Source organism: Melospiza georgiana, chromosome Z (assembly GCF_028018845.1).
Source record: "Melospiza georgiana isolate bMelGeo1 chromosome Z, bMelGeo1.pri, whole genome shotgun sequence".
NCBI lineage: Eukaryota > Metazoa > Chordata > Aves > Passeriformes > Passerellidae > Melospiza > Melospiza georgiana.
The window spans coordinates 75,294,287-75,307,540 of record NC_080465.1 but is presented as its reverse complement, the minus strand read 5'-3'; the positions used below and the strand labels follow the sequence as shown (position 1 = coordinate 75,307,540).

At 47.1% G+C, this 13,254-nt stretch overlaps 1 protein-coding gene across 1 annotated transcript; it reads right to left on the bottom strand.

The window, feature by feature from the left end:
• Positions 1–1,408: 1,408 nt before the first annotated feature.
• Positions 1,409–10,816, bottom strand: LOC131096263 (aquaporin-7-like). The gene is made up of 7 exons (XM_058044581.1): positions 10,772–10,816; positions 10,003–10,116; positions 6,296–6,422; positions 4,689–4,826; positions 3,879–3,997; positions 2,369–2,586; positions 1,409–1,562 (listed from the first exon to the last, which is right to left on the bottom strand). The coding sequence occupies exons 1-7, from the start codon at positions 10,814–10,816 to the stop codon at positions 1,409–1,411; spliced, it is 915 nt and encodes a 304-aa protein (XP_057900564.1).
• Positions 10,817–13,254: the final 2,438 nt, after the last annotated feature.

Sequence of the window (13,254 nt, the reverse complement as noted above, 5' to 3'; positions counted from 1 at the left end):
TCCAGCACTGCCAAGGGCCCACCTTCAAATGCCATTGCTGCATTGCCTGGCAGCCACTGTCTGCCACCCACAGATGACAAGAAATCCTCCAGTGCACCCTCTGAAGCCCATGTGCATCTGGAGACAGGTGAATCTCTTCTAGCTGCTCCACTGACATAAAGTGAGCTCTGATGAGAAAGCACATGTCAGTACTTCCCACCCAACGCCATAGCAATACCTTAGTTATGCTTTTAATATTGGGATGGGAATGACCATTAAATCCAGTAAATGCCCTTTCCTGGAATTCTGTGCAGTAGTGACGTTCTGTCACTTCCTGCTCTTGGAGAACTCTGTGTTGTTTGTTCATGGCACCCAGCCCTGGGACCGCAGTTATGTGCTTGGCATACATACCATACTTGCTTGAGCACTTTCTAGAAAAGTTAAGACCGTTGTCACCCTCCTGGGAACAGGCAGCTTCTGATAGTGTTCTGCCTCTAATCCAGTGACACCTCAAACTTGTAAGGCTGTTGCAGACCCACTTCCTCATTCAGATGGAGGTAGCAGAATTACTGCAGCAGCGGGGCAAGCTCTTACATTTCTCATGCATTCAGAGCAGGGAAAAAGTATGGGGGGGCAGTTTGTTCAAGATTTTGAAGACACTGTCACAGAAGTACTCTGACTTCTTTCCTGTGGTGGTAGTTGGTGTAGCTCAAGTCTAGAGTGTCAGTACACACATGGTTCTTTCCTGACAGCAGGTTCCAGCAGAACTGTGGCAGGATTCAGGAGACCCTGTAGTTTAGTTTAGTAATTTTTCAATGCTTTCTGAATGTTCAGATCAAAACCAACAAAATAAAAAACAAGCACAGAAAAACCCCAAACAACCCAACAGGTTCATGTTTCTATTTTACAGTGTCCTTGTTCTTCTCTCTTCTGTGCTTTTCCAAACTAGGTGTTTGTTAGGGTGACAGATATGCAAATGAAGCAAGCCTAGGACCCTGGTCCATCCCTGTAGTATCTGTGTCTTACCAAACAATATTCCAGATCAAAATTTGTGTGTTAATTGACTTAATCATGTTGTATCTACCACTGTAGATGCCTGTATTTTGATTTATATGAATATATGCGTATCTGGAGACTTGCAGCTCCGCTTTGCTTTTCTTCAGAATATGATGATTGAGAATATGATGATTTTTGTTTTGGGTTTTTTTGGTTTTTGGTTAGGTTTTTTTTTGTAGATATTTACACAGGGAAATTGAGTAATTCCTTCAGGTCACAGCCAGGTCTTGCCCTACACAGGTCTTTTCAATATCTCAGATATCAAGTTTGTCTGTTTAAGCAGAGTAGGTTTACTGAAATCTAGTCCCTCATCCCACCAGCGTGGTGGACAGACAGATGTGCCCTTCACATATGTCATCACAGCACATGGCCATCACAGCTGGGAAGTCTCCGTGCCTGCCTCATCTTTCTCAGGTTCAGCTTCAGGCGGGATGTGAAATTCAATGCAGAGTTTGTAGAGTAGAACACCGAAAAGACTTCCAAGAGTTGGAGCTGTGACTGGGATCCACCACCAGCAATGATCAGCCCTAAAATGAAGCACAGAAGAGGCAGCTGGTGAGCCAGACTGGAACCACTGCCCTGCCACCACATCCTGCTGGGGCAGGAGTGAGCAGAGGAGTCTGTCCCACTCCAGGCACTAAGCCTACAATTGTCTTAGACAAATCTGCTTTCCCCCCACATAACTGCTGGAAGGAAGGTAATTTTCCCCAGCATGGAAAGGCGGCTCCACACTGCAGGTTTCTTGTTCTCCAAAAGAAATGGGCTGTGTGGTCTTGATGAGTGGGACTCTCAGACACACACAGGCATTTTGCCTCCCTCTTTCCAATAAAATCTGTGACTCCTCTACTGAGCTCTTGAATATATTTTCTGGGAATTTAAGGAAAGTGAGCATCCAGGACAGGAGACTCTGGTAATGATTTCCCCATAGGAAAAGCCGTAACATAACAGCATCTTACTAGACAGAGGAAGGCAAGGTTTAATGTCCAAATTCAGACCTGTTTAGGAGACCTGTTCAGCAATCCACCTGCATTCCGGTGAGCTACATTCTGGCTCTCTGCTCACTGAAAAAAACAGCTGGATCTCCAGTGAACAGACAGACAATTTGGTGCCCAGACTGAGGTATCTGTGTGTCAAGGTGAATCCCATGCTGGAGAATTGGTGTACTCCAAATTTTGTGTACATAATACAGAAGGCTCCTGTAGGCACAACCCTCCCACTCTGCAGTGCTACCATCACTTGGTCCAGAGAAAAAAGGCTTCATGACACATTTTATCTTGTGCTTATCTCCTCCCTTGGCAAGCTGAGAAGGGTAAGAGCAAAACAGGTCACTCACGAGAAGACTTCCATTCCCCAGCCAGCAATTGCCGTGAAGATCCGTGGGGGCAGGTCCCTGGAGGGGTTTATGGCATAGCCTGTGTTCAGCCCCATTCCCAGACCAATGCCCACGACCAGGATACCCGTGAGCATGGGCTGAGCGCCTTTGACAGCTGCGTTGTTTTTCTCATCATGGATTACTAGAATACCCAGCATCAGCATAACTGTTGCTGTAAACTGCAGGAGCAGAAAAGGGAGAAGAACATGTCAGGAGAGAGGATGGGGATGGTTGAAAGATCCTGCTCAGCAGAGAAGAGACTTCCCAGAATGAAGGAGCAGATGAGATTCATGGTCTGATCAAGGCAGGAGGGATCCAAATATTACTCCTTCCTCACAGGTAGACTGAAGAAAATTCTTTTCTCAGCAAAAACCTCATCACCAAGATGATACAAACTTCTGAGCAAGGTCATCTGTCTCTATCAACCAGTCAGGGAAATGGTTTATTTTAAGTACATTCTGTCTAATAAGAGCAGAGCCATAACAAACTGCTCATGAGACAAACCTGATCACCTCTAGAGGAAGTGATGTTTTGTACAGCCTGTATGCAGATATCAGATTCTCACCTGGGAAACTGAATTTCCCATCAGTGACTACATAGCTGGCAGTTGTAGATTTGCAGTGCCAGGACATCAAGAAGCATGGTTTTGATAGAGGTGATGACACCTGCCTCTTTCTGCTTTAGAAAATGCAGCTGGAGAGACTTGGACTGCTTGCACAGACACCAGCAAAAACAGAAAACCAGAAACTGTAGCTTTTGGCAAGGCACTGTCACTCTTATTTTCTTTCTTTTGCATCAAGGACACTGGTCCACAGAAGGCTGAGGGGATCCACTCCCCTCCTCCATGCTCTTTCACCATCCTCATCATCATGCCCAGGCAGGAGTTTTATCGGCTCAGAGTCCAAATCACAGGCTTCCAAAGATTTGCACTGGAAGTGAATCTTCCTTCCCTAATGTCTCAGTGCCCCACATCCCCATGAAGAATCCCTTCCCTATTTCTGGGCATTTGGACACTGCACCATAAGCTGAGAATCCACTGCACACAGTCTCAATGGATCTGTTCAAACACAGAGTTCAGTCCAGACTGTGCTCGTGAGGAGACAGTCCCAGACTCTGTGCTGGGGAGGGGCAGCCAGCACAGCTGCTGAGGAGCATGGAGAGGGTGTAGGATCCAATAAAGGAAGGAAAGTGCAGCCCAGAACCCAGAGGAGATGACTGGTGATATAGCTCAGCTTCTCACTTCCCAGTGCTTGAACAGCATGCAGGGAATTTGTCTGGAGCGCCCCTGGACCAAGCTGTGGAGCAGCCTTCATGGATTAGGCTCTGGGATCTTACCTTTCAGATGCCTGCCTGTATGCTGGGCTCCTTGGGAAAAGAGGTTGTGGTTGTCTGTGCATGTAGGGCACTGGGGACCTGTAGCAGCCCTGCACCACCCACCTTCTCCTGGCACACCACAGCCATCCCCACTGACCTCTGAGAAAAAGGCTCCCTGCAAGGACACATTGGAAGCAGGGTACGTAGAGAAGATCATTGCTGTGGCAGTTGGTCCTGTCACTGTAAAGCTCCCATTGGTGTAGTCATAAAGAGCATCTAGGAGAAGTGGGAATTATGGAAGTTAGCAAGCATTTCATCCCACAGGACACACACACAAGTGCACCTGTTGCAGCCAGCACAGACATTAGGGAGAAGGGAGGCAGTGGAAGAGGTGATGGAGGTGACACACTCCTCGCAGAGCATGATCTCACCAATATGTTACCTACAGACTTTGGTCTGCACTCACTTCTTTACACCTATCAGCTCCCTATTCCTGTTCCAGGAGCCTGGGGTGGCCTGGGTGGTCTGGATGCACTGGAGGTCTCCAACCCTCTGCCCCTCAGAGACATGCTAGAAACAATGGGTGGTGGGCCTCTGCTCACAGCTCAAAACCCCAAATGGCTGCAAACCTGAGCTCCACAGAGCAATAGAGTCCCCCCAGAGCTCCAGCAGCACCTAATACAGGGTAGTTCATGAAAATAAAACCCCTGCAGACCTGGAAACAAAATGCTGACAAAATGCAGCTACTGCCCTGAGTAAAAGGATCTGTGTTCTCTGGTTTGTGCGTATCCTTCCCGGAGGTGTATCTGGGACCTGCTCTGAACTTCAGTCTGTCCCACAACCCAGGGGCTTGCCCTCCGCGCCCAGAAATCATGCTGGGTACTGCAAAAGGATATATTTTGACAGCACTGTGGGTTGACTGAAATTATGCCTACAGCAACCTCTGTGATAAAAGACACGACCCTACCGTAGTAGAGAGCAAAGACGGCGGCTGCTGCCAAAAAGGAGCCCAGGAACTGGCCGAACACATAAGCTACAGCCGTTTTCGGAGAGATGTTTCCTAAAACACACTGTGTAATTGTGATGGCAGCATTCATGTGAGCTCCTGCAAAATCACAGAAAAGAGAGGCCTCAACACTGATGCAGCTGTTTTGGAACATGTCACATGGTGGATGCCCCATCCCTAGAAATATTGAAGGCCAAGTTGGACAGGGCTCTGAGTAACCTGCTCTAGTCAATGTTTCTGCTCTTTGCTGGGCATTGGACTGGATGAACTTTAAAAGGTCTCTTCCAACCCAAACTATTCGTTGGTTCTGTGCCCCATGCCTCGCAGTAATCACCCAGACAAAAGCCAGAACAACAAGACTCAGGTCAGGGTATTGCTCCTGCACAAACACAAAATGATCCTTTCTCTCTCTACAGCTGAATCATGCAGGTAAAAGAGCTCCTAGCTTGTCTTCTAAGAATTCTGTAGACCACAGGCTGCCTCACCTGTCAGATATACCTCTCTTGGGAAGGTATGAGTTTCCCTATGAGCTTCTCCTTACTGAGCTTAAAAAGAGACCATACTTCAGCACATTTTATGTAGCTAGTGGTAGATAAGGACCTTGTTTTGATGGAACATCTTGTGACACAGATGAAGCCAAATCACTATGTCAGGAAGGTGTGAAGTTTGTTTTGTAACCATACTATTGCTGGCTGAGCTGAGATCCCTTCTGCACTGCCCTCTGCCCTCAACAGATCAGCTCCCTCTCAAGAGTCACTTGGGACTGTATGTAGGACCTACTTTTCTCAGTCTGCTTTCCCCAGGGTGTTTCCACCAGCTCCAAAAGGATAAGAAAATCAAGAGCTGACTGCTCCTGACTGCTCACATGGAAAATTTTCCTTTCCAAGACAACCCCATGTTTGGACCTCTGTCTACTCCAACAGTTTAAGAGCAAGGAGTTGCTTTTAACCTTCTGCCCATTAGGGCCCTTAATTTTTTTCTCTTGGTGCAAATGAATGCAGAAATTGCAGAAGGCAAAGGTAATGCTCTTGTCATGTGATGGATGCCACCTCATGGCACCAAAACACCACTCCCCAAGTTCGTGTGAGGCATCTGTGAATGGGTGTGCGTGATAAGGAGAAAATTTGCATAGCATTTCTATTGCAACATCAGCAGTAAGCTCTCCTTCGCAATAAATTATTTACTTCCCCGTGGGTTGTATCAGCAGCAGATTTTGGGAGCTCCCTGTCCATGGGCTGTGTTGGCATGTCCCAAATGAGGGAGCTGCTGAACCCTGGCTCTGCTGTCCACAACAGAAGGGGCTGGCCAAACCTCCTCCCCTCTCCCTGTCCCACTTGCCCTGTCACAGCTCAGAACACAAGCTGGGGTCACTATTCTGTAGGTATGCTGTGCATGCCTTGTCCCCAGCCTCTCCTGCTTTTCAAGCCTGGGGACTCTAGGATTGCTTTTTTTAGGTGAGGGCACTGCCCATGCCATAACACACCCCTCCACAGCCCACTCCTCCTGTTCCCAGTGCACATGGCCTTTTTGGGACATGGATATGTCCCATGTTTGACAGTGCTGCTCACCAGATATTTTTCCAGCCGCATAGATACCCAAGGTAACGCCAATGCCAAATGCTATGTTGATGCTCAGATACTGACCAACGCTTCCTTTTCCCAGTACCACTTGTGCCACACAGGACAAGCCAAAATCCTGTGTAAAAAGAAAGAGAGAAAGGAGTGTTAAAAGTATTCTTGTTGCTGTGGTAGACTGAGCTTCTTTGCTAGTTTTTCTGCAAAAGTAATGAGTTCCTAAAGACAGGAAGTCTCTTAGGTATCAGAAGACAAAGAACAGCCTTGCCCCGCAAAAACTGAAGTGATACCTGTGATTGGTGCCCATCAAACCAAACTAGGCATTCTTATTATGGTTGGGTATGGGGAGACAAACCCCAAACACTCACACCAAGAGCTGGGGCTCAGTGGGGTCATTCACGCAGCCACACTGCAGATGTCTCTGCCTGAAACCAGGGGCATGGTCTCCCTGTGGACCACTGGGAGAAAACATCCAAGGTGGACTGAAGGAGGGTGTGCAAATTCTTACTGTCCTTCTTTTCCTGGTGTGCAATTTATTGACTAAATATGTCATTTGGGCAGCACGCAGCTATTTGCCAAACTCGACTCTAATTTTGGTAACATTCAAGCCAAAGACAAGAAAGGAAATTCTGGTTTAACTTTTCCATTCAACACATATATTTTAAGGTTGGAAACAGCCAAAGTTTCAGTGGGTTTTTTTAGTGACTGAAGGAGAACCAAGGGAAAAAAAAACTAGAGGTAAACACTCTTCAGCAGGAAAACACATATTCAAGACATTGCTCTGTCCTGAAAGAGAGAATTCTATTTCGTGCTTTTGATGTGGTAAGAGTGGAAAAATCAGTTCTTTGCATGCTCTTACACTGAAATCTAGAGAAGGACAAGGCATCGCTTGAGGTTTCTGCCTCATAAACCACTGAGGGTTTGGAAAGTGTATCCTGTTCCTTGGATTGCATTGATGTTTATCCAAGGTGACATGTCTTTCAAAGACACGAAAGTCAATATGTTCTCCAGCACATAAACTTCTGATTTGGCTTGTACTATTTAGATGTGATTTTTTTCTGGCTACTCTGCCTGCATCCAAATTTTATCTCATGTGTCTGCTTCCCCTCACTGCTTTCAGACATCACCCAAATTCCCTGTTCCCCAGAGAGGCTGCTCTTCTTATCACTCCTGTAGACACAGACCACACTCTGTGCTCTGCACAGAGCTACAGCCCCCACAGTGTGAGCCCTTTCAGTCTGCCTCAGCAAAAGCCCCCAGAAACAGTTTGTGATGTCCCCTTAGCGTCTGCAAATTACACAAATTCTCTCTATGATTGTTCCATCTCTCTTTTTCATCTCTGATTTTTCCAAAGCCAGATACAAAAGACAACAAATGTGCAAGGCTCAAGTTTTGCAGGAGAGCACACAGGTGCAGAGAGGGTTGCAGAGGAGGAGACATGACTGTGCATAAAGAGCAATATCCTGAAAAAAACCCACAAGAGAGGACACAGAATCTGGTTTTCAGCGCAGATCCAAACTTCTGTTTTCTCCCTGCATTCTCACAGCCCCAAAACACCATTTATTTCAATTTCTTCTTCCCTAGTCCTCAGTCCTGCTGGTTCCTTTTACCAACACTTCTGTCCATTAAACTGAGAGGCCCTGGGGTGAGTGTTATCATCCAAACAACAGCCATTCAGGCATCCTGGAGGTGCATCCAGAGCACAGCCTCTTGCACTGAGGGCCAAGGTGCTGCTGAGGAGTTGGGCACTCTATACTTTGTTCTGACACTGGATGCTGTTTGTCTTCAGCCCTTGATGGCGCCCATGGGCAGTGCCTTCCTTTTCTCTCTTCCCTCACATGGATCAGTGAAGGAAGAGCCAGTGTGAGCTGCAGGCTGCAAAACCTGCCTTGAACTGCCAGAGTGCTTAGTGAATTCTCCACCTCATACTGCTTCTCTGGCAGGACAACCCTGAAATTGTTCTTTGTCACCTGGGAACTTCTACCACCAAATAACAGAGAATGAAAAAGGCAAAAGAATTTGATAAGATGCTGCAGAGGAGTCATAGATATCTGTACTCTGACTTACTATGGGTGCAAAACAACCTGGGAGTGAAATTCAAACAGCTGGATGTGCAAAATTACATGATAAAAAGCAACCATGCTCAGTACAGGCAGTTTTTGTCCTTGTAAATGAGCACCTTTCTTGGTACAGAAAGCTGTGTCAGAAGGTCCCTATGCTTACCCAAATCTTAATTTCTTCCTCTTTAAATCTCCAAGTGCAAGTTATTTAGGTTAAGCCCAGCCTTTGCATGCCAGCCTCTGTCCAGTCTAAAGTGTCTCATCCCAGGCTAAGTCCAGGTGTGGCAAATTGGCACAGATAGATACTGGCCCTTCTCAGAGGGAGGATCTCATTCTGCTCTGCTGATCAAACACTCAAAATCTCTGGTCCCAATGGGTACTTCATCCCCACCAGCCCCTACAGTGACTGCAAAACCTTCCTAATCCTCTACCCAAACATTTCTGAAGCAGCCCACAGGCTCAAACCCACTTAATTATTTCTTTGTGAAACAGATCCCTCAGGCAAGGGGGCAGTTTATCTATGATTTACATAAGCACTGTTCGATTGGCAGCAAGAAAATCAAAAGTGAAATCCTGGCATGCTTCACACCCTGTAATTACATTTCCTAATGGTGGGTTGTGGTTCTGGAGAATTTCTCTGGAAAGTTCATTACCCTGGCAACACCCGGGGGAAGATGGATGAACACTATTTTCATTTTGCCGCAGCTGTCAGTGATAGAAGAGGCTGGGTCTGTTCCCCAGACCAGTTCAGTTCCCCCCCAGCTACACCACACCTCTGGCACAGCAGAAGGAAAAGTGTCCATTCACTTTATGGGATCTTCTACAAGCATTGTGGACACTATTCTTTTGTTTCATTCCCAAACTCTTCCTCAGTTTTCTCCTAGAAGAGAGCTGAAAGAGCATCATGTCCAGGAAGGGCAGTGGAGGTGGGAAAGGGTCCTCAGGAGCACAGGTTTGATGAGGAGCAGCTGCAGGAGCTGGGGATGTTCAGTCTGGAGAAAAGGAGGCTCAGGGAGGACCTGATCACTCTCTCCAGCCCCCTGACAGGAGGATGTAGGCAGGAGGGCTGGTCTCTTCTCCCATGCAACAAGAAACAGGGCAAAAGGAAATGGTCTCAATTTGTGCCAGAGCAAGATTAGACTGGATATTAGGAAAAATCTGTTCGCCAGAAGGGTTGTCAATCATTGGAACAGGCTGTCCAGGGAAGTGGTGGGTTTACAGATATTAAATACATATAATACCTTGGAGGTACTTAAAAGACATGTAGTTGGGCACTTAGGGACATGGTTTAGTGGTGGCCTCCACAGTGCCAGGTTAATGCTTGAACTCTTGAAGGTCTTTCCCAACCTAAATAATTCTGTGATATTTTAATTCTATCCCACCCACTTCCCTCACTCCCAGCACCCACCTCCCTTTCCATGCATTACTTTTTTTGCTCCAGAAGGTTTTTGGCAGATGGTCTGCCTGCTGGGAAACTGCCACCCCACCAAAGCAGAGGGGTGAGCAGCAGCAACCAACCCCTGGGGATGTGGCAGGAAACCACTGACCTTACACACTGCTGCCTTAAATGGCTGCACACACACACACACACACACACACACACACACAGACACACATGCACATGCACAGACTCCTCCTTACCATGAGGATGAATGTTGATAGTGCTTCTGCCAGCATCTGCCTTATGGTAATGTTATTAATCCTGAACACATTCTTGACCTTCGCCATCGTCTTGTTGCTGCAGCCTCTGCGCTCCTGTAGTGATGGCACACTTCACTGCACTGAGCCAGGTTACCCTTTGAAACTTGGCACCCTCTCTTCCCCCACAGACACCTTCTCCCTTTTGGTTAACCATGAACAAGCCAACAAAGCAGCAGCTAGCCTCAAAGTCTTTCCCCCAGCCCTCCCTCATATGCCATCCTATGAAAGCTCTATAGTAGGGATGCAATATTTCTGTTATGAGGGCATTGGTGACACCGTGCCTCTGCCCAGGAGAGCCTAACCCCAGAACACTGGAGCTGTCAAAAGCCTTGAGGTGCTCCTGATGCCTGTCTTTCTCCTTAACCTTTTCTACAGGAACTGAACAGGAATTTTGGCTCTGCTCTGCATTGTAACCCATTGACTGTTTGTTTAAGCAGATTGGATTGGGACTGTTTGCCCATGCAAGACTAATGGGTACATCTTCTGCAGCAAGGATGCTCTGCCTGGAGCTGGTGTGCCCTGCTCTCTGCTGCTGGGAAGAGCACAGTGCATTGTTTCAGGTGGAATATTTGCTCTTATTGAATGCACCTGTGCATTCTGCAGACGCCTTCACACTCACAGAGAGCCTTGCCACCAGCCACCCTGTCCATCCTCTCATACAGGGCAAGGAGAAACCAACCTCAGCAAGGAGAGGTGGCCCAAGTCTTACCTGGCTGCCACAGCAGAACCATTGCTCTCCTGCTTGCTCCTCCATCTCCTCATTCCCTCTCCCTATCTCCCTGCTCACCAGGTGCTCTTTCCACGGTGAAAAGGTTTTAATACCTTTGCTTAATCATGGAAAAACATATCCACTGAACACTCAAGACCTTTTCCCTCAAGTCTTTTCTGGTTATTTGCTGGTTTTCTTCGCCTTCGTCTCAACCTGCTGCAGCTTCTCAGTGTGGCTCTGGAGGGGACAGCTCTGCACAAGAGTCAGCAGCTGCCCTGATAGGGACAGGGTGCTCTGCTCATGCTGCCCCTGGCCCTGCCTTCCTCTCCTCTACTGCATGGCAAAAGTTCATGAGCTTTTCTTTCACCCACAGGGCACTCAGCAGCTGTATGGAAGACCCTGGGAAGCTGATTCTCCTCTCTGCTCCATAGATCATTTTATGTCTTGTTGCAGGGAGAGTTTTATGTACTGGGGTAATCCCTCCTCCAGTGACAGATTAGCTATTGACCTTAGTGAGCACCTGGCTAAATATGCAGTAAATTACTGGTCTGTCTCTGATACTGAGGATCATTTAATTATGATGGATGATAATCATGTTGCTTGCGAGGGTGTTTCTACAGCACATTTCTAGGTGGGATGGTTTCTGTCCTGTGGGTCTGTGGCCTGTGCTGCAGCATAATAAACCTTTCTAGGTCACTTCATCCTCTCCCATGCAAATGTTTACTGATGGAGCACAAAGCATGGGTCCTGGACAAGACCCTCAAGTTTCTTCTGCTTGTGGTGATTTCCAGCTGACTTTACATGTCACCTGAAATCCTTGTGTCTCCACATGCTGGAGATCTCACAGCCTTTCTGTGATGGACAAGTGGGTCAGTGACACCCACAACTGGACCTACAACTTTGTTTTGTCTCCTGCATCTCAGGGAGCCTTCCAAGTGGATTCCTTCCCTGTGGGCAAACAGTGAAGCTGCTGTGTGTCTGATAGGCTTTGGCTCCTGCATTCAGGCATTGGTTGTAGCCGTCTCAATATTCTGATTCGGGCTGAAAAACAGACAGCCAATTTCTGGGAACATTGGGTTCTGAGGGACTTGCAGTCTCCTCAGGGAAAAACACAGTCCCAGTTTGCAAGAGGAATATTTGGTTTGGTGATAATATTCGCAGCATAATTCCTAATATTAACATCAAACTCTATAAAATTCCAGCATGCTTCTAGGAGCTTGTGCTTTTATACAGGTTGTTCCACAAGATGGCACTGAGACATTAATTTCTCCCCTTAAGGTGTTCTGAAGGACTCCTCTGTTGGCTGCTGAAAATGCAAGAATCCCTTAATTTTGACGTTCTGATGGCCATTTTGAGACATTAAAGTGACCTGCTAGTGTTCAAGGACTGTAAAAATAATGAAACCATCACCTTTCCAAAGGACTTGTAGGTCAGAGCACCTCTGCTCTCCAAGTACACAAAGTGTGTGAGCCTGTGCCTGAGTTTATAACGAGCAGAGAAAAATAGGCAGCTCCAAAGGGCAATTCTTCCTCACCTAAAATAAGCATCTGGTGCCCAACCTGAGTCATGCTAGATACTGGCACTTTCCCTCCAGTGTCTGCACACAGACATGGAGTGATGGGCTCCAACATGCACCCCCATGACCGCCAGGTGGGCTGGACTGCCCCTTCTCCCTGCATCCAGACATGATGATCTTGAGCAAGTGCAAGCCAAGTGAGTCAGCCAAGGGCTGGATTGCAAATATCTGCTGGTTTCCCAACAGCAATCTGCCCATACTTGCTGGGTTTCACTTACCCGCAGGGCTGACGAGGATCTCTGGGGTCACTAAACACTGTCCCCTACTGACACAGGCAGCCACACCATATCTGCACTTTGGAGACCTGGCCACCCTGAATTTTAGTGCTAGATGATTGTTGCCCAACTTCTGTTGTTCTCTGTTACCAGAATTTGCTGCTCTGAAAATTAGACGCTTTACTCTGATTTTCAGCCAAATTCTCAAAGCCATTTGTCTATGTGCATCGTTAGCCCATCACAGTAATGAGTTAACTTAGTTCTTGCGCGTGCTATTGCTTAGTGATCCTGTAAGGTTTGTTAAAGAGCATTGCTGCTCATGCTTAGCTCCCTCCATACCACCTCCTGATGTTTGCTTTGATACCTTCACAGGTTGAAACTTCACTCAACAGTGGTCCAACAATGATTTTGCCACATTTCCCACTTCACATTAAGCAGCCAACTGCTAAACCAAACCCACTTTCCTCCCCAAGACAGGTGTGCTTTCAGCACTACTAATAAAAGTCTCAGTTTGGAAAGGAATGTTTTGGCACAGTCAATGTGCACTAACAGTTCTGGTGTTGATATCCAAGGTAATGAAGAATCAGGAGAAAAATGCTCCTGGGTCCTGCAAGAGCAACCCTGGGAAGAATGAATACCCAGGCAGTCCAGGGCATTCAGCAAGGAATAATTTCTCTGACTCAATTTGGACA